Source organism: Vigna unguiculata, chromosome 3 (assembly GCF_037176805.1).
Source record: "Vigna unguiculata cultivar grain cowpea cultivar isolate G323 ecotype 2 chromosome 3, ASM3717680v1, whole genome shotgun sequence".
Taxonomy (NCBI): domain Eukaryota; kingdom Viridiplantae; phylum Streptophyta; class Magnoliopsida; order Fabales; family Fabaceae; genus Vigna; species Vigna unguiculata.
The window spans coordinates 61344826-61365329 of record NC_140794.1 but is presented as its reverse complement, the minus strand read 5'-3'; the positions used below and the strand labels follow the sequence as shown (position 1 = coordinate 61365329).

At 33.3% G+C, this 20504-nt stretch overlaps 1 protein-coding gene across 1 annotated transcript; it reads left to right on the top strand.

Moving 5' to 3' along the window:
* The first annotated feature begins 3682 nt into the window (after nucleotides 1–3682).
* LOC114175738 (RabGAP/TBC domain-containing protein) lies at nucleotides 3683–19736 on the top strand. The gene is made up of 15 exons (XM_028060524.2): nucleotides 3683–3913; nucleotides 4088–4255; nucleotides 4339–4390; nucleotides 4472–4579; nucleotides 7413–7497; nucleotides 8044–8098; nucleotides 8430–8840; nucleotides 9633–9692; nucleotides 12398–12496; nucleotides 12594–12704; nucleotides 13725–13796; nucleotides 13888–14004; nucleotides 14609–14758; nucleotides 18495–18595; nucleotides 19302–19736. The coding sequence occupies exons 1-15, from the start codon at nucleotides 3851–3853 to the stop codon at nucleotides 19624–19626; spliced, it is 1977 nt and encodes a 658-aa protein (XP_027916325.1). The 5' UTR covers nucleotides 3683–3850; the 3' UTR covers nucleotides 19627–19736.
* Nucleotides 19737–20504: the final 768 nt, after the last annotated feature.

The window sequence follows — 20504 nt, the reverse complement described above, 5'->3', positions numbered from 1 at the left end:
AAGTGGAGAGATACATATTATTTTTCGTATAACTTTTTAAAATTTATTAATTGATCTTCTTTTTATCATCCAATTATATGTATCTCTTATACACTCCGAAATTGGTTGAGTCACTTTTTGGCTTTATTACTCTCTGTTTTCGTAGCTCATAGTTCGGTGGTGATTTTGTGACTGATTGTTTATCATGAATTTTAAATTTTTAAATTTTTTTCGTATTTATATATGTAGTATAGGTTATTTAGTTTGTATTATGGAATTTAAAATAGTAGTCATCCCGCCTTCTGCTATATTGTTGAAGTGTTTTCAGAGTTAGCTGCTACGTGCCACTTCTAAGATTGATAATGTTTTAATAATACATGTCAGAAAATACAATTACGTTTTTCTGTTTTGATTATTTTTCCAATCTCGATGCATTCTGATGATTCCTATTTAAGCTGTTGCTGTGTATTTTGTTGCATTTCAATACCATCATGAGGTTTTTTCGCCAAATTTGGTGCGTCCATGTTTGTAACATCAATTATTATTAACTAAATTTGAATAACTTTTAACCTTTTATATGATGTTTTTCTTTCACTGTGTATGAAATTGACTAACCTGAAATTTGGCTTTGTTTTAAATGTCAGCAAAAGGATTTTTGTATGACAACATTGTGTATTATGTGCAAGACTCATTGATAAGTAAAAAAATTATGAAAATTTTTTAAGAAATTATACTAAAAGTAATATGTAGTTCCGGACTTATTTATTTATTATGTCCCACTTATTTGTCTATCTAGTTTGACCGATTTTTTTACAAGCCAGTCTCCCAGGATAAGCATTGATTTTTATAAGTTATAATCAAATTCGAGGTGTACATTCCCATTAGATGATAAAAAAATATGGATTAATAAATTTTAAAATTTTGTACAAAAAGTAATACGCAGCTCCCACTTATTTGCTTATTATGCCCATTTTTTTTCAAGTCCGCCACTTAGTGTAAGGGGTTGATTTTTGTAACTTATAATCAAATTCGGGATACAAAAGAGGTACACAAAAAGTAATACGTAACTCCTCACTTATTTGCCTCTGTCTGGTTTGACTTAATTTTTTTAACTTCTAATCAAATCTGGGTACATAATAGGTACATAAGAGGTACATCTTATTGATGATAAAAAAAAGATTGATTAGTAAATTTTAAAAAAATGCACGTAAAGTAATACTCAGCTTCCCACTTATTTATTCTTTATGCCCCTTATTTGCTTATATGGTTTAGCCTATTTTTTCTTCAAGCTAGTCATCTAGTGCAAACAATAAGTGTTATTTTTGTAACTTATAATAAAAATTGGAGTACATAAGGCGTACATCCCATTCGATAATAAAAAAAGATTGATTAGTAGATTTTAAAAAAATTTACGAAAAGTAATATGCAACTCTCCACTTATTTGTTCTTTATGCCCCACTTATTTGCTTATCTGGCTTGTCTTATTTTTTTTCTTCAAGTCAGCCACATAGTACAAGCAATAAGAGCTTATTTTTGTAACTTATAATCAAATTTGGGGTACATGAGAAGTACATTACATTGGAGGATTAAAAAAAGATTAATTAGTAAATTTTTAAAAATTATACGTAACATAATACAGCTCGCCACTTATTTGTTAATAGGGACCCACTTATTTGCCTATCTGGTTTGACCTATTTTTTACTTCAAGTCAGCCACTTTGTACAAGCAATAAGGATTGATTTTTGTAACTTATAATAAAATTCGGAGTACATAAGGGATACATCCCATTGGATGATAAAAAAAAAATGATTAATAAATTTTAAAAAATTGTATGAGAAGTAATATGCAGCTTCCCACTTATTTGTTTATTATGCCCCACTTATTTGCCTATCTAGTTTGACCGATTTTTTTTAAGCCAATTACCTAGTACAAGCAATAAGAGTTGATTTTTGTAACTTATAATCAAATTCGGGGTACAGAAGAGGTATATCCTATTGGATGATAAAAAAAGATGGATTAATAAATTTTAAAGAATTTTACAAAAAATTATACGCAGCTCCCCACTTATTTGTTTATTATGCTCCACTTATTTTATCTAATTTGAGTTTTTTTTTCAAGTCAACCACATAGTGCAAGCAATAAGTTTTAATTTTTGTAAATTCTAATCAAATTTTGGGTACATAAGTACAACTGATTGGATGATAAAAAAAAGATTGATTAGTAAATTTTGAAAAATTGTACGTAAAGTAATACTGAGCTTCCCACTTATTTGTGCTTTGTGCCCACCTTATTTGCCTATTTGGTTGGACCTATCTTTTATTCGAGTAAACTTAGTGCAAGAATTAAGTGTTATTTTTTGTAACTTATAATCAAATTCGGGGTACATAAGGGGTACATCCCATTGGATGATAAAAAAAAATTGATTAGTAAATTTTAGAAAATTGTACGAAAAGTAATATGCAACTTCCCATCTATATTCGTTATTTTTATTCAATTTAGTCCTATTTTTTTTTTTAAAAATGAATCAATTTTTTCCTTTTAAAATTGACACCAAATTTAATACTTTTATTAAAATTATACTAATATGTTTTTTTAATTGACATTTTTATTAATTATTTTTGAAATTCAATTAGAAATTAAATTTTAATTTAATTATAAATTAAATATAATTCTTAGATTCAATTGTTAAATAAAATATTTTTAATTGTTATAAATATTAGTTTACTTTTCTTATTAAATATAAGAATTTTATTCAATTTATAATTAAATTTAATAATTTATAATTGAATTTTAAAAATAACTAATAAAAATGTCAATTTTATAAAAAAATATTAGTATAATTTTTATAAAAGATACTAGCATAAATACATACGCTATTGTGTTTGTGTGTATGCATTTTTTAAATATGCGTAATATTATATTAGTAGGTAATGATATTGTAATGTTATTAAGTTAATATATAAAATAAAATTATATTTATTAAAAATAAAGTGAGATATATCAGAAAAGATGAGAGAGTAACCGTTGATAAATAAAGAAAAAAGAAAAAGAAGCATAGATAAACGATTTTATTAAAAACTTGTAAAATTAATCGTCAATTTTCAAAAAATTAATAAATAATTATATTTTAAAAGGTAAAATTGATATTTTGAAAGGAGAACACAAAAGAGAGAATCATGTCTATATATTGTTATAGATTAAATTTGTTGTTAATTTAAAAGGGGCAAAATTGATTCATTCTAACCAAAATTTGGATTAAATTAAACAAAAATAATGAATATAGGTATTAAATTGAACAAAAAAAATAACACGTGACATAATTATGACTTGATATGTGAATAATTTTTTTAAAATTTTAAAAAATTAAAAAAAAATTCAGGAATTGACACGTAGCATGTATTATTCAAAAATATTAACTATTTAAATACCATTATTAAAAGAGACCAAATTGACCATAATTTAACAAAAATAAAAATTTAATTAAACACAAAAATAAAAACGAATAAAAACAATGAAAACAGGGACAGTGTAAATTTAATCTAATTAAAATTATGAGAGAAGTTTCTTAATAAGATCACAAGGCGGTGGTGAATAGCAAAAAGGAGAATAAATGAAGGTTCAAGAACACCGGGCCCGTGGGCCCAAAAGATAAACATACTATTAAATTGAAAATAAATTGATCCGTCCCAGCCGTTTATCTCGGATACTTAAACCATTTTCGCGATTCCGTACCCGCGTCGAAGACAAACGAGACGAGTAACAATCATCACGTTCTCTCCATTCTCTACATTTCCTCGGACGGGTTTTCCTTCGCCACCAAGATATCTCTCTCTTTCGTTCTTGTAGCTTTTAGTTCTCTGCGAAATCCTCCATGTTAGAATCAGAGGTTCACGATTTATCGGACGACGCAGATTACGCCGCGTCGCAGCAACAAGTAAGACCGTCGCCCTTCTAACTTCACGATTTCTGGTGACCTTTTTTTTTTTCGATCAATTTGCGTTTCAATCAGGGTTTTCCGCGATTCAATTGAATACTCCATTCATGCACTGCCTTTTATCCTTAAAGTTGACTGACTCACCATTTTTCTTTTCGGATTGATTGGGATTAGGGATCTGCTAGCATGATGCTGCGGAGTGACAGTACCAAGAACTCCCCTCGGGAAGGTGCCGAAATTGTATTTATGAAGGAAAATGTCGCAATTCATCCGACTCAGTTTGCCTCTGAAAGAATCAGTGGAAGACTGAAATTGATTAAGCAAAGCTCGTCTTTGTTTATGGTGATCATTAATCATTTTAGTTTCTTTTTTGGTCTTGTACTAATAATTATTAATTGATGCAAATGTCTTCTTGCCGCTTCTAGACTTGGATACCTTACAAAGGGCATAGCTCAGAGGCCAGGCTGTCTGATGATGGTAGTTTACATTCTGTATGACTTTCCTTCCCTTTGCAACGTGATCTATATGTTTAATTTTTTTTTTTCATTTCATGCTCAGAAAGAAACCTCTATACCATAAAGGCGGTGTCCTTCACCGAAATCAGGTCCATCCGGAGGCACACCCCTGCTCTTGCGTGGCCATATATCATTGTTGTTCTATCATCAGGTGAATTACTCTTTATGAATACGGTGGGTTTTACATGTTTTTTTTTTTTAAATGATTGTTTTGTTCTATATTACTCTTCTGGCCTTCTATAAACCAGGTAGTTTATCTTTTAGGTGTATTTACCCATATCTTATATGGAATCAAGAGGTACACATGGTTTGATAATGTAATATCAAATTGGTTACAGGGTGTTAATTCCAGTTATTCTGGGCATAAGTTCAATATCTTGGATGGATGATAAATAATTCTTTTGTAGGGTAGGTGACTTAAAATTTCTACATGTGTTCTGCCCTTTTCTGGTAAGATAACTGATGTGCTGGTGTACAATTCATCTGGATTTTAATCTGCAGACACTGCATAAGTGGATACCCTTTCATAGAACTCAAACTTGGTTATTAACTGACTTCTATATGCCTAACAAAAACCGGAAGGGAACCTAGTCTAAGCATTCCAGCCTGATTGAGTAAAAAGCTAACTATCTGTAAACATTTGAAGTGTTGTCTAATTGGTCTAGCCTTGTATAGCACTGGAAAATTTTATAGAAGGTTCCTTAAAGTTGGTGATAGAATGTGAGAAAACGATAGATTTTTTTTTTTTAATGTGCTTGAGAGTATTTTTCACTCAGCAGATTGATCAGTTTATAATAAGAATGGTTATAAAAATACTATGTAACTACTATTATTTTTAAGAGAACCTTTAAAATATGACAATTTCCTAAGATAGGTATGTGGAACTCAGCTAAATACCAGCAAAGCTACTTGGAAGGTTAATAAACTGTAAATGCTTTATTTCAAACATAGATGAATGCATCTCAATGTGATTTATTGTGATGCATGGATGTAGGGTCAGTAATTTTTGAAAATTTTAGGTAGGGCTGCGAGAGTCTTTGATAAGAGTTATTCTTGTTATTTTTAGAGGACAAGATGTTTGTGTTATGTTGCATAAGAAAGTCTCAAGAAGATCCACTAGACATTAAGATGACAAGGTTATCTAGATGTGAATGTTCACTTTAAGAGACTCAATGAGAAATAAGAGAATATTGATTCAAGATAAGTAAATAAAATGAACAAAATGACAAGACATAATCATAAAGGATTGGAAGCAATGAACGTAAGAACATAAAGGAATTTGAAATGAAGAAACAAAAGATGGAAAAGAAAGGGAATGGAAGATGATAGGAAAGGTGGGATGACAGTTTGGGGATGGACCAACCCAAGATGAGTGGTGGTTGCCTCCACTTGAACCAAAGTTGAAGATAAGATCAAGGGATGGGCTCATTCTCAAAGAGAACTCACAACAAAAAATGGCTATAATAACTTTACTTCTTCATTCAACAACTCTTTACAAGTGGGAAGAAGATCCTCTTATAAGCTAAGAGAGGGACTTCCTAGCAATAATACAAAGATGAGGGATACTCCAACAAAATCACAAAGTATCTTTCTAGAAGCCTAATAATGAGGGAAGGTGAAAATTCTCATTTGCAAAATCTTCAAAAAGTGCATTCTCTCTCCTTCAATTTTGCATAGTGGTCCCCACTCCAAGATGCTCTCTTCTCCACTTTCATGATGCTCTCTTCTCCACTCCTAAGGGTGTCTTCTTAGCAAAACTAAGGGTGTAGTGAGTACATTCCCTTGGTCTAGCCTCCTCCTAAGCCCTTCATTCCTCTAAAAGGTGACAACCTTAAAAGGGGAGGTGCCACTAGTAAATCTACAAAAGTCATGACACAAACATGAGTCTATAATTTATTTAAGGCAAAAACTAAGCAAACTAATAGAAGAAAGGTGAAGAAACCTCCCTCCAACCATGCTTATTTTCCTTAAACACTTTCCTCCATCCTTGGTAGGGGTTAGGGACTCATCAATCTTGTAATATGATAGTTGAAAAATAAAGTTTAGTGTATTTAAAAATGTTGAATAACATATAAAAAATGTCATATCTTTCCTTTTTATTCATAACGGCTGAATATGGGATTGAAATAGAGGAGCAGTGGGAGTGGTTCTCAATAATGCCGATAGAAGGCAAAACAAGGCAAAACAGTGCATGCTTTCCTACTATGGTATAGGGTTCAAAATTCCATTTTTACCCTTGAAATATTGTTTGTGGTTGTTGGGGAGGTAAAGTATTCATGACAGTTACATCTGTTTTGACCTTGATTCCTTCAGACATTATAGGGGTACTTATTATCCTTCTTTCTTATGACTTTTTCATTAATTTCATCATCATCTTTTACTTTTTTGGCTCATTACAATGTTTGTATTGCTCGCAGTTTGATGGTGATTATTGTGACTTATTGTTTATTATGATTTTTTTTTTATTTATATATGTAGTATAAATTATTTTATTTGTATTATAGCGTTTAAAATAGCAATCATTCCGTCTCCTGCTATCATTTTTATTGTTTTCATAGTTAGCTGATTCATGCGACTTTCTAAGATTGAGTTTGTTTTTAATAATATATGTCAGAAAATACAAGTACATGTTTTTGTTTTTGATGATTTTTCGAGTCTCTGTACATTTTTTATGCTGGCTTTTTAAGCAGTCGGTGTATATTGTTGCTTTCTATACTATCATGAGTTGTTTTTGCCAATGTTGGTGCACCAATGCTTGTAACACCAATTACTATTAACTAAATTTGAATAACTTTGAACCTTTTCCAAGTATTTGAGTACCAAGCTGTGATTTCTACCATTGATCTGTATGCTCCATTTGTATGATTAAATTGTTTTGTCTTGTCTTTTTATTTATCTCATGTTGAACTTAATTGCCGGCTCACTCTATACCTTATTATATGATGTGTTCTACTATTCAATCTTGTCTGGATAAAATTTTGCAGGACTTGCTTATCCTCCACTCTATTTTTATAGTGGAGGAGTCAAAGAATTTCTTGCTACAATAAAGCAGCATGTTCTTCTTGTGAGGTTAGCCTCATATGCCATGCCTCTACTGATTTATTCTTTTTTAATTTTCTTTTTTCATTTGTAATTATTAATAGTGCCATAACCAATCTTATGTAGCTAGTTGTTGATCCTGCATTTGTTTCTATGGATTTATATGATGTTGTTATTTCAATGTGTGAACATGCAATTTGGCAGTGTTTAATTGTCAGAAAAATTATTTTTATATGATATCATTATGTATTATGTGCAAGAGTTAACCATTTTTAGTCATGAACAAATGATGAGGTATGTGCCACATTCATGACATCCTAATAAGTGCAATGATTTTTTAGATGATGGAGAATCATCATCAAGCGCATTTTCTACACTTGTAAATTGTAATTTACAAATTTACACTAGCCTTTTCCTCCTTTGTGCACATCAAGATCACTCTTTAATGCTGCCGTTATTCTTATATTATATTTGCAAGACAAAATGATATTATATTTGCAGCACGTTTCTATGATTTCTTATTCAAGGTTTTCATGCAAATTTCTTCATATAATCTTATTCTTATGCCTAATGTAGATCTGAAGAGGATGCCAATGTATTCCTTGTAAATGATTTTCAGAATACACTTCAGGTATGAGTGGTTTAATTCAATTGACTTTGTTTGGTTTTACAGCTGGATCATAGATTCATACTGTCTTTTGTGGATTGAGAGCAATATTTTGCAAAGAAGGAAAATTTACATCAGTGATAGAAGATCATAAGCAACTTGTTCCTCTTTTGTTCTCATTCTCACAGTTCAAATGTTAATAAATAGTTGTTCTTGCTTGAAAAATGAGATGAATGAAAGTGCTTATGTCTATAATTCCCTTAGGTCTGTGAAGGCCCTTTTTTATAATAATTAAATATCAAGCCACTTAAATTGGGTTGCTATATTTTTTCTAAACATTTGCAATGACTTCCAGAGGACTTTGTCTTCCTTGGAGCTGCCCAGAGCTGTTCCCATTGCATGTGGACCTTCAAATCTGTCTGTTGATGAATCCGTTCTGAATGAGAACCAAGGAAGGGCTGATAATGATGTCAATAATGGAAGTTTTAGTGCTACTCAGTTCCCTGGGAGACCTAGTCATAAAGTAGATCCTGCTCGAGACCTCTCTATTCATGTTTTAGAGAAGTTTTCGCTAGTCACAAAATTTGCCCGAGAGACAACATCACAACTTTTTGGGGAAAACCATAGCAATGGATTCAGCGAGAGGAGGACCCATATCCGGAATAATCTTGATCATCCTAGGAAGTCTTCCCACGCTGAGGAAAAGACTTCTGATGAAAGTTGTGTTGCCTTGGATTCTCAGGAGGTTGCCTTGGATTCTCAGGAGGTAACCTATTTTTCTTGCATCGCAACTGTACATTTTAGTTTACAATCTGCATGAAAACTTGTTTTTTTTTAGGCACCAAAATTATTTTAATTAGAAATGTTTGGTGTGCTTTCTTTGTTGGTATCTTCTACCCTGAACATAATTAACTTCCAATGAACAGTGTGGCATTGAGTAATGAAATCTGATGTGAGATGGAGGCCGTTGCGAAGCTTCTGATCTGGGTTACTTTAATAGTTTCATTGGCTACTTTCAAGATATTTCATTAAACACAAGGGTTTTAATTTGCTGAGGCAACAGGCTTCAATAAGTGTTTCATTGAAGAAAGACACAAATATTAGAAAAGGATAAAACAATAATTTTTTTTTACTATTTTGCATTCATATTTAAGGTGCTAGGGTTTGTTAAATGTCACACTGACTTATTAAAAATGACCAGTTAAGTCAATTTCCTTGTCCATGTGTTAAGTTGGCTTCTGTAAATCTGTGTTAAATAATCTGAAATTATGGAGGTAATATCATAGTGTCTACTGTTATGAAATTGATTTGGCATACTTCTTATATTTGTAAAAAATTGCTTGTCCATAACTTTTATGAATAATCTGAATTTTATGGAGGTAATATTATATTTAGTGTCTATTTTTTATTGATATAGAATATTGCTGATATTTGTAAAAAAATTATTTGATTTTGGATACTCTGCTTAAATTTGTATAAAATTATAGTGTAATTTCCCCTTGTTCCCTGTTACACTGTATAATATTAATTATATGGTCTTTTGTCTGTCTTCTGGCAGTTTGAAAATTTATCATTAGTATGGGGAAAACCACGGCAACCACCTCTAGGTTCTTCAGAGGTATGAAATGTATATTTGATATAATAGGTATTATTTCTTATACAGGCTGCTAATATCATCATATTATGTATAAGGACATCTCTTGCATATACTCTTTTGCATGATGGCCATTGTAAACGTGCAATTTTGCTTATTGTTTCTTTTGCAAATGATGCAATTCATTGGTAGCTAAGGCTTTTACGGAGAAACAGAGGATAAGCCCCTGAATAATTGTAACAAAATAACTATTAGCTAACAACAGTTAGTTGGTTATTGTTGGATGCATGGTTTATGAGTACTGTGCAAATCACTACAATATCTTCAGCTTGGCTATACAAGTTTCACTTGAAGTGTTTGAATGAATCCCACAAATGAATTGTGCAATACTTGCTATAGGTATTGCTTGAAAGATCGTCAAGTCATGCATTATGTGATTCTTGAAAACTCTAATCGGAGGAATCATGTCAATTCTTGGTGGTCTTCTGCCCAAGCTCTAAGAAGTGACCCAAGAAAGCATATGCTGACCACCATCATGGAATCTGTCATGTGATAGATGGAGGAAGTTGGAGATACCTGTTTGTTGGGAAAGACGCATGTTGTTGGGTTAGCGAGCTGAATTTCAGATTGAGAGGAGTGGTAGAAGGGGAAAAGATGCACGCTTTTATGGTGGCTTTAGGGGTAGAAGCCTTAGGATGATGGTACCAATGGAGGGAATCTTGTAAGCCAAACCCATCTTGGCAACCGATCAAGAATGTTTTCATTCAAAGATTCCATCCCACTATGATGAGAAGTCATTTTAAATTGCTGTTAGCTCTGAACAGGCCAGATCTGTGAGCTGGTTATCACTCAATTTGAATGATATTTAGGGGTAATGGAGGTTTTTTAAGAGTAGAACCTGATGGACATGTTCTTGAATAACGTGAAGAATAAGATGCGTGCAGCAGAGTTGAAGCCTTATGAATCAAGAAACTGTCAGAGAGGATGAGCAAAGCTCAAAAATAGAACTTTGCAGTGGCGAGCACAGGAGGCCATCTTGGAGGAAGTGAGCTAGTTCTTATCAGATCATTACAAATAATAGATCCAATGGGGACTGGAATTTTAGCATCTGAAAGTGATTTGTATTAAGGAGTACTGCCTTTCAAGAGACTGTTAGAAGCAGAAATACGAGAAAAGGTCAGAAAAGGGGAGTGTTTCACGGTTAATGAGAAGTTTGGACATACCCACGTCTGCAAGATAAGCAGTAGAGAAGACTATGAGAGAATGGCACCCACCGTGGAGGTGTTAATTATGCAGAAGGTTCTACAGATGGTGGGACTAGTTGGGAGTGAGCATTAGATATTGAATTGCACGTTGAGGACAAGTTGGGTTTTTTAGGGGGGATTGATTGGTTACTGAGGCCTCGTATCAAGAGTGTCTAAAGTAGGGAAAATAGGAGGGACACAGGATAAAACTCTGAATAATTCTAACAGATAGAAGCTACCTATAAGTGGTTGGTTATTAATTGGATGGGTATGATAAAAAGGGAGTGGAGTTAAGAAGGGGTAGGGGTATGATAGTTGATCATTGTCGTTGGGCGCATGTCTTGTAAAAACTGGTAATTCAGTTTACGTGCAGGCAATAAAGAATCTGTCTTCATGTTCTGATCCAGTTGTTCTTAGCAATCTAGAAGGATTTTTTTTTTCATGGCAATAAACTGGACCAAAAGTTAGATGGTCAGTGTGATGGTTTTAGTTTAATTGTTTGCAACATTCAGTTAGCTTTCTTGATTTTACTCCCTCCCACACAGATGCTGGATATGATGTTCTTTGATGTTTATTTTATCCTTAATTCATGTTAGTAAAATAAATATTGATATAACAAATTTTAATATTTTTTTATTTTCTTCACAAGGTACCCTACGTTCTGTTTTTGAAAGCTGTTGCTTCCCACCCGATTTACGGGATATAATAACTAATATATTTAACATTTTTCATTCTCACGTGAACTTCAAGGAATTTGTGTTACAAATTCGTTTTACATGAAAACTGAAAATGGCTGAAACATCAAGGAGTTTATTTGTAGCTTATCTTGTTAACTTAATTTTTACTGTGTTGGAAGGGAAAATAAATCAACTGCATCACGAGGGAGATTCTAATCCTTGGAAATGGAGAGTTTGGAATGGAATGAAAGCAACTTCGACACATTTTAATTCATGTGCATGGGTGGTTTGCATTCTTGTATTAGTTTTTTCGACCTGAGGAAGCCAAAATTTTTACTATCAGAATTTTTTCTGTCTGAAAAATCCATTAAGTTGATGGTATCATGGATAAGACTCTATTTGGGTGGATGATTTGGAAGGGAAAAGTGTTGGAGGGTAAAATTTTCGTTTTTGATTTGATAGTTGTCCCTTTCATTGATTTCTTACTTGAAATGAAATATTTTTGTTTCTTCTCTCTCCCTTCCAAACCTCCATCTCAAACATATCCTTCAATTATTTTTTTTACCATACTGTGCCACTAAAGGAGCATTCTGGAGATGGGGTTACAGCTTATATGTTAGTTTTGATGATCCCCTTCATGCAATCTTAAATGAAATACTTTCATACTGCAATTATTGAAGTGATACACGTTTCTTATTGCCATTCTGATTGCAAGTGTTGAGGGAAAACGTTTGTGTTATTGTGTAAAAGATTTATCCTCCAAGTATTCAGTTGTTTGCTAATTATTATTGGGATCAAACATCTGCAGTGGATTATCTTCTTGGATTCTGAAGGGCGAGTCACAGATTCAGAAGCTTTGAGAAAAAGAGTATTTTACGGCGGACTTGATCATGACTTACGAAATGAGGTTGGTTTATAACGTATGTAATGATTTTTAGGCTAAGCATTTTGATTAGAGATTAATACATGTTCTTCATAGGCTAAAGCTTATTTATAAATTATAGGTTTGGGGTTTGCTTTTGGGATATTATCCATATGAATCAACATATGCTGAGAGAGAATTCCAGAAGTCTGTTAAAAAGTCGGAATATGAGAACATAAAGAACCAGTGGCAGGTTTTCATTAGCTCCTACATTCTTTTTCGTTGATGTATTTCTCTTTCTGCTTTGATATTAATCACTTGAAAATTGTTCATTTATGATAAGGTGGATGGAATTAATTGTACGGAGGTCTGTTTCCTTTTTAATACTTTGGATCCCAATGTCACAAGATAGTCTGCAATACCTTTACTTTATAGTTTGTTTGCCAAATATGTAAATTAAACATCCATGAGCTTTAGTATATTGATGCAACGTATGATATAAAATCAAATATGGTTGTAAATGAATTAGGTTTCGATCGGACATAGCAAAACCAGTTGTACATGCGCTTGCATAAGGTGAAAGATTTTTTTGCCCTGGAACCATGTTTGATCCAATATTTCAGGGCAAAAAATTTTTTTTTGCCCTGGAACAATGATCCATGAGCTTTAGTACATTCTTTTTAGTTGATGTATTTCTCTTTCTGCTTTGATATTAATCACTTGAAAATTGTTCATTTATGATAAGGTGGATGGAATTAATTGTACGGAGGTCTGTTTCCTTTTTAATACTTTTGATCCCAATGTCACAAGATAGTCTGTAATACCTTTACTTTATAGTTTGTTTGCCAAATATGTAAATTAAACATCCATGAGCTTTAGTATATTGATGCAACGTATGATATAAAATCAAATATGGTTGTAAATGAATTAGGTTTCGATCGTACATAGCAAAACCAGTTGTACATGCGCTTGCATAAGGTGAAAGATTTTTTTGCCCTGGAACCATGTTTGATCCAATGTTCCTTGGTTACTGCTACCCATGTTGAACTTTTTGCATGGAACCATAATGAAAAATGGAGCTTATAATTGATTACATACATACCCTAACCCTACCAGTTACTCAAATATGATGACCTTGTTGTGACATTGTTTTTCCTCTAATTATGAATTCTAATAATGTATTTGTCATCTCTTGTAATATTGTTTTTCTGCTTAATTCTATATGCTGTCAGCTAAGTTCAAAATATATTTTTATAATTTTTTTTCTCTGTAGAGTATATCCTCAGCACAGGCTAAAAGATTCACAAAATTCAGGGAAAGGAAAGGGCTTATTGAGAAAGATGTGGTAAGCTAGTGGAACAGATTTAAATTTGAATGACTATAAATGAACAGATAAATGATGCTAATGCAGTTTTAATTATCTTGTACTTTTGAAGGTGAGAACTGATAGATCGATCCCTTTCTATGAAGGGGATGATAATCCAAATGTAAATATTCTACGAGATATACTGTTGACCTATTCATTTTACAACTTTGATCTTGGTTATTGCCAGGTAACTATGCCGTGCATTTTAATTGCTCTGAATATTATATATTTGGATTACCAAAATTTTGATCTTTTTCTTTCGGAAGTTGAGTCCTCATTTTTCCTTAAACAGAATATGTATGTAGTCACTACAGCAGGGACGGGTATCTTAATGGCTATTATCTTCTTGAACCATGTCTATTTTGAAAACCATGAATCGTTATGCATCTTATAGTTTTCATATGCTGTCTTACCCCTTTCCTCCTCTTGTTAAATTAAACAAATAATATGTTATGTATTCAATACAACAACAAGGAGGAGTATCTTTGTGGCTATTATATTCTTGAACCAATTATATTTTGAAACCTTGAATCATTAGGCCTCTTTATTGTTTTCATATTCTGTCTTACCCCTTCTTCCCCTTGTTTGATTAACAAAGAATATGGTATGTATTCACTACAGCAAGGAGGTGCATCTTAATAGCTACTATCTTCTTAAATCAATTATATTTTGAAACCACAAATCATCATGCATCTTTGTTTCCAAATGCTGTCTTCTTCCTTCCTCCAATTCAAAAATTGGATTATTATGTCATATGGGTAGGGAATCTGATTTACATGCTGTTTTTACAGGGAATGAGTGATCTTCTATCTCCAATATTGTTTGTAATGGATGATGAATCAGAGGCATTTTGGTGTTTTGTTGCTCTAATGGAACGTCTTGGACCCAATTTTAATCGGGATCAAAACGGCATGCACTCTCAACTTTTTGCATTATCTAAGGTTGTTCTCTCCCCTTTACAAATCATTCAAGCATTGCATCATTAGTCGTTATTTATTAGACTGTTGTGTTTGTATTGGTTAACTTTACACTACTATGTTTTTTTTACACTCTTGCCCAACTTAGTGGGGTAAAGGGTGGCTGTTGTGTATAAATCAAATTATATTATGAATTCATCATGCGAGGCATCAGCACCTCCAGTGGTAATCTTAAATAATTTCAATGTAGACTCGAGAGATTAGAAATTACGGGTATTGTTATGATTTTCATATTTTTTTTTGGTAGTTAAAAGGTGGTTCTGGTTCTGGTTCCGACGTGCTATATAGCTAGCGTATGGTGATTCCTAACTTTTATGAAAATAATGAAATATAACAACAAAAGCCTTTTCCTACTAGATGAGACCAGCTACATGGATCAAACAACAACTCTGCTTATGTTTTGATCTGTTGTAATTGTTTACATAGTTTGGCCCCAACCTAGATACCAGAGGTAAGCTTTTTCAGATCTGAATAACGTTTGTACATGAACATTTAGACTTTATGCATAAAGTCTTGCCCAAACTTCTATATCTGTAAATACATAGAGATTAGTAACCAGGGACAGACCTACGTTGTAATGTAATAGGCAACACCTGATTATTTTAATACAGTATGTTTGTAAATACATAATTTTGAGTTATTTTTTTATTTATTGATATCTCGAGATTTAATTACACATTTTATTATTCAATTATCATCATTTTGCAATTATTATTGTTGAAGATATGATTAGGTTGAATCTAAATAGGGATACAAAATATATTTAACAAATATTTAAGGATTTTCTTTTTTTGTTACCTTTATTATATTGTACATGATTAGAAATAGATCAGTGTGTTTATGCTCATAATTCGCACAATTCCTATAATTCTACATGGTATTAGATTAGGGTTGGATCCCCTGTATTGCCTTTTTATTTTTTCCGTAGTTAATATTCTTTGTGGTAAACAGTACTGCAAACGTTGTGGCTTCCAATCATAGTCACAGTTGCATTGCCCCAGCACATCCCTCCAACCACCGTTGCTTCCTGGTCAATGACCACGGAACCAGCAGTAGCTCCTTACACTACTTGACACCCGCAGTTTGACATCGTTTTCATTGCTTCTTCTGTTGACAATGCATCTCTTGCTGCTAGTGATAACTCTGCTGTGATTTTCACCACCATAATCCCTTGTGAAAATCTCATTGGTTCAGCCAACTACATCATTTGGGATGGCTGTCAAATTATGGTTCCAAGTCAAGGGCCGGTGAACACAACCGAGGCGATGCAGTTCCTCCATGAGAGGAAGGTGGCATGTAAGCTTCACGCGCAGAGCATCAATGAAGACAGACATGGTGCGTGGCAGGGCATGAGATTGCTTTAGGCTTCGGGACCGGCGAAATTTGGTCGGTCAGAGTGGCGATCCAAATCTGGTGGTTACCGGAAGAAACTGTGATGGTGGCCAATGGTGGATGGTGACAAATCGGCAGTGAATAGTGACTGACAACATTGGACAATGTCGAACTGCAGTGGACAGTTGCAGATATTGGAGGACAGCAGCGAACGGGGTGACTAGTGCCAACAAACAAGGAGACACAGAAACCAGAGTGGGATCAACCAACTTTGATACCAACTTTAAGATTCAAACAGCTTAAAGGACCCCTCTCTTAATCTTCTAGTTATAATGAAAAACTGATACAAGAATCCTTGGAAGATTAAGGAACTGCATTAGACGCTAGGTGCAGAACTAGGTACAACTATAGGTACAAGATGTTCCCAACACTCTACCCCTATACCTAGACTTAATGATAATACATAGATGTAATTATTCTAACACCAATAATGTTCATCAACTCTATCGGTGTGTCCTCTCATGGATCTTGAATACTTGACTTGGTGCATTCCATCACTTTAGTCCCTTCAATCACAGGATCGGTAGCCAGTCTCTTTTCTTGCAATTATCGATATCAATTTCTTTGCCTTATGTTACTCTTGCATTGATTCATTAAAACTTGTTGCATTGATGAACTTACCCTTTTCATAATCTTACTTAAATTGTCTTCTTTGTTCTTGGTTGCCATTTCAATTTGCAAACTTGCTCCCTTGTGAATAATTTTGTTCTTTTTAGAGATTGGTTTGTCAAATGGATGACTTGGGCAAAACACAAGTATATGGGATTGTATCATCTTTCAGCATCGTTTGCTTCTGTCTGTTGTACCTTGCAGATCTTGCTCATCAATGCCTTGGTTATTCCAATTTAGAGAAGCTGCTTATTTAGTTCCCAGTCTCTGTTCACTTAGTTAGACTGTGAGTTATGCCAGTTAGGAAACAATGTTCATTCACATAGTCCTCAAGTCAATAAATGTGTTGCATCACCTTTTTGTTTTAGTTCACTTCAATATTTGGGGGCCTAGTCAAGTATATTCAACCGTAGAATATTACTATCCTATCACGTTTAGTCATGACTTTTTAGATTGATCTTTGGTTTTTCAATGAAAACTCGTTCTGATATTTTTTTTCTAATTTACAAAATTTTTGTATGGAACTATTTCTCAATTCGGGCCACCCACCAAAATTTTGCACATTAATGCACACATGTTTTCCCAATTTCAGTCTTCTCTCAAATTACAGGGCGTTCTTAATCAAACTTCATGTGTTTACTCACCATATTAGAGAATGGTGTCACTAATGCAAAAATCGTCACCTAGTTGAAATAGTGTATACCGTTTTGTTTTTTACTACATTGTTCCTCTTGTATTTTGAGATCAGTTGCATGCCCTTGACTATCCTCAATAATCAAACGTTGTACTTCATTTTGTCCATGACAAGACCTTTACCTTGTTCCTCTCTGGTCTTAGGTTGTATAACATCACTTATCTGTGGAATCTATCACATATTCTAATATCATCATTAATTATTTGTTTGACTCCAAATGACTTGTATCCATATGTGCTTTCTTTTCAAGTCTTTCCATTAAATACACTGTAGGTGAATATTTTCTTTATTGTGAAGGTCAAATTCTGTTGTATTCCTTTGACAGAATGTTCTTATAGTGGACTGAGGTTTCTAGGCATGTGATATTACGATCCAACTATAAGGTCTGGACTTGAGTCCAACATTTGAAATTTGATATTCTAGTGTAGGGTTTATAAAGCCTTAACTACAAGTATTAAGTTTTTTTGTTATGGTTTCCCCAAAGTTCTTATCAATGGATATCGAAGCTTACTGTCATTTCTCTCAATTGCAAATGAGTGTCGTTAGTGCAGAGTTAGCCTGCGTGGGTGTGTCAGGCCCATGGGCCACGAAGCATGTTGGGAAATTAGGAATCTAATTGCAAGGGGTATGCAACACTGGAAATGAGATTTTGTGTGGGGTTTATATTTCCTGGGGCTTTTCGTCTAAAATGACTAGCTTTTGTTGGGGTGGTTCTTCAAGGTTTTTATTGGTAATTGTGTTGGCAATTGTAAACCCAAAATACTTATTTGCTTCATATCGTTTCATGAAACTAGATAGCAGAATAGGAATTTTATTCAATCGTATTTTGACTTGAGCTTTCTACTGCCCGTGTTTGATGGTATGGTGTATCTAGCAGTCACATCCCGCCTTATTTGCTGCATCTTTTAGTAACTTGGTCTCTACACTCTTTATATGAAATTTGGTACTGAGATTTATTACTGTTGCTTTAGCATTCAGAACTGATACATTTATTCGTTGTTGCAGTTGGTGGAGCTGCTTGATAGTCCATTGCATAACTATTTTAAGCAACGTGACTGCTTGAATTATTTCTTTTGCTTCCGCTGGATTTTGATTCAATTTAAAAGGTTAGATTACTTAAATTGTTATGCTTGTCACCATTCAGTAACTTTTGGTGCATATTGTATTACATATGATGTTAATGGTCCGGAGTTTGTGTTTTAAGTTTAGTTATTTTCTACTTACCTTCTAAAAATAGATTGGATATATCAGCACTACCGAAGGCAGTTTGACTATAACTAATAGTTTTCTGGATAGATCCAAAAGATCAAACATACCTCTGAAATTTACTCTTTCGGTTGCAGCTAGTAGTTAATCTCAGTTTGTGCCGCTTTCTTTTTGTGTCCAATGCTCTCTTACACTTTGAAATTATCGTGTTTTAGTTCTAAGATGTGTCAGAAGGATACCATATTCTTGAGAGCATTCCAGACAGAGAGAAGAAGCACCACCCTGTCTGATTAGAGTGACCAATAGTTTCATTGTGTTATCAATGATGAACAACATTTCTTAGGTTCACCAAGTCTGGTCTCTTTTTATCTTGATAGTTGTTTCCTCAACAGTTACAGAGAATGTTGGGGTTCCTATATAAGTTTAGTTCAAAGATCACATGGTAGGTGATTTTACTCGTGGAAAATATATACAAATTAACTTGATGTAAGTTTTGGTACTGTTATCAGTTTGCTAATTTGCTGGCTGGTATAGCCTTGTGTAGAGTTACCTTAAGCATTTTATATACATGCTTTGACAACTAAAGAATATTGATTGATATCTCAGGGAGTTTGAGTACGAGAAAACAATGCGGTTGTGGGAAGTTTTATGGACACATTATCCGTCTGAGCATCTGCACCTGTATTTGTGTGTGGCAATCTTGAATCGGTATCGTGGTAAAATAATTCGAGAGGAAATGGACTTTGACACCCTGTTGAAGTTTATTAATGAGCTAAGTGGTCACATCGACCTTGATGCAAGTCTGAGGGATGCGGAGGCTCTATGTATATGTGCTGGTGAGAACGGTGCTGCTTGTATACCCCCTGGAACCCCACCGTCGTTGCCTCTAGATGATGGTTCTTTTTACGCTCTACAAGATGAAGTATTGTAAATGAATTCACTTCCATAAATCCTTTTATGATACCTGAATATATCAACCTCATTGTGTATTTCCTGATTCGTTTCAAATATGTTAGCATATTAAATGCATTTCTTTAGCTATATTCCTGCCTTTGGTTCATTTATCAATTGCCCAATTTATTTATCGCGGTCCAAGAGTTGAATACATTTCTCTCGTGAAAAATGATACCATAACTCATTATTTTTTAATTTCCATCTTTTGTTTCTTGACTTAGTTTAGTGTGGACTGTTATTAATGTATCACTGTTTTTTACTTTGAAAGAAAAATGGTCCACATTAAGTCATGTTAGAAAATAAATAATTAGAGTAAAAAAAAATAGGAATCATAGTATTATTTTTCTCTCTCTTTTACCACGTGTCAAATGCAAGAAAAACAATTCACATTAAAAAGTGATTATTTATATTAGATTTGCGTGTGTATATTAATATTCGAGAGAAAGATATAACTATATCTGATGGACGAGCAAGAACACCCATCCATGATCAAAGCCGGGGCTGTATTTATTCTTCGGAGTTAGTGCAATTGACCTGGATCATTGAATTCTATATTTATAGGCTAAGTAGAATTCATTCAGAATTACTGCACAAAAGTTATTGGATGATCTCCCGATAGTTTTATCGATAAGTAATCTTTGTCGAAAAATTTAATCAGTAATTAATATTTGTCGAAACGTCTAAGGTGTCATTTTTAGTTGGATATTTCTTCCAATTATGTTTTCTTTCTGTTGTCTATAATGTGAGTTTGAAACTTTGTTAATTGAGTCGATGATTACTTAAGTTAAATGAGTTGTTGATGTCTTTGAGAAAGTTTGGAAGGTCTTTTTGGTTGTTTTTCCTTTTGATGTTGGA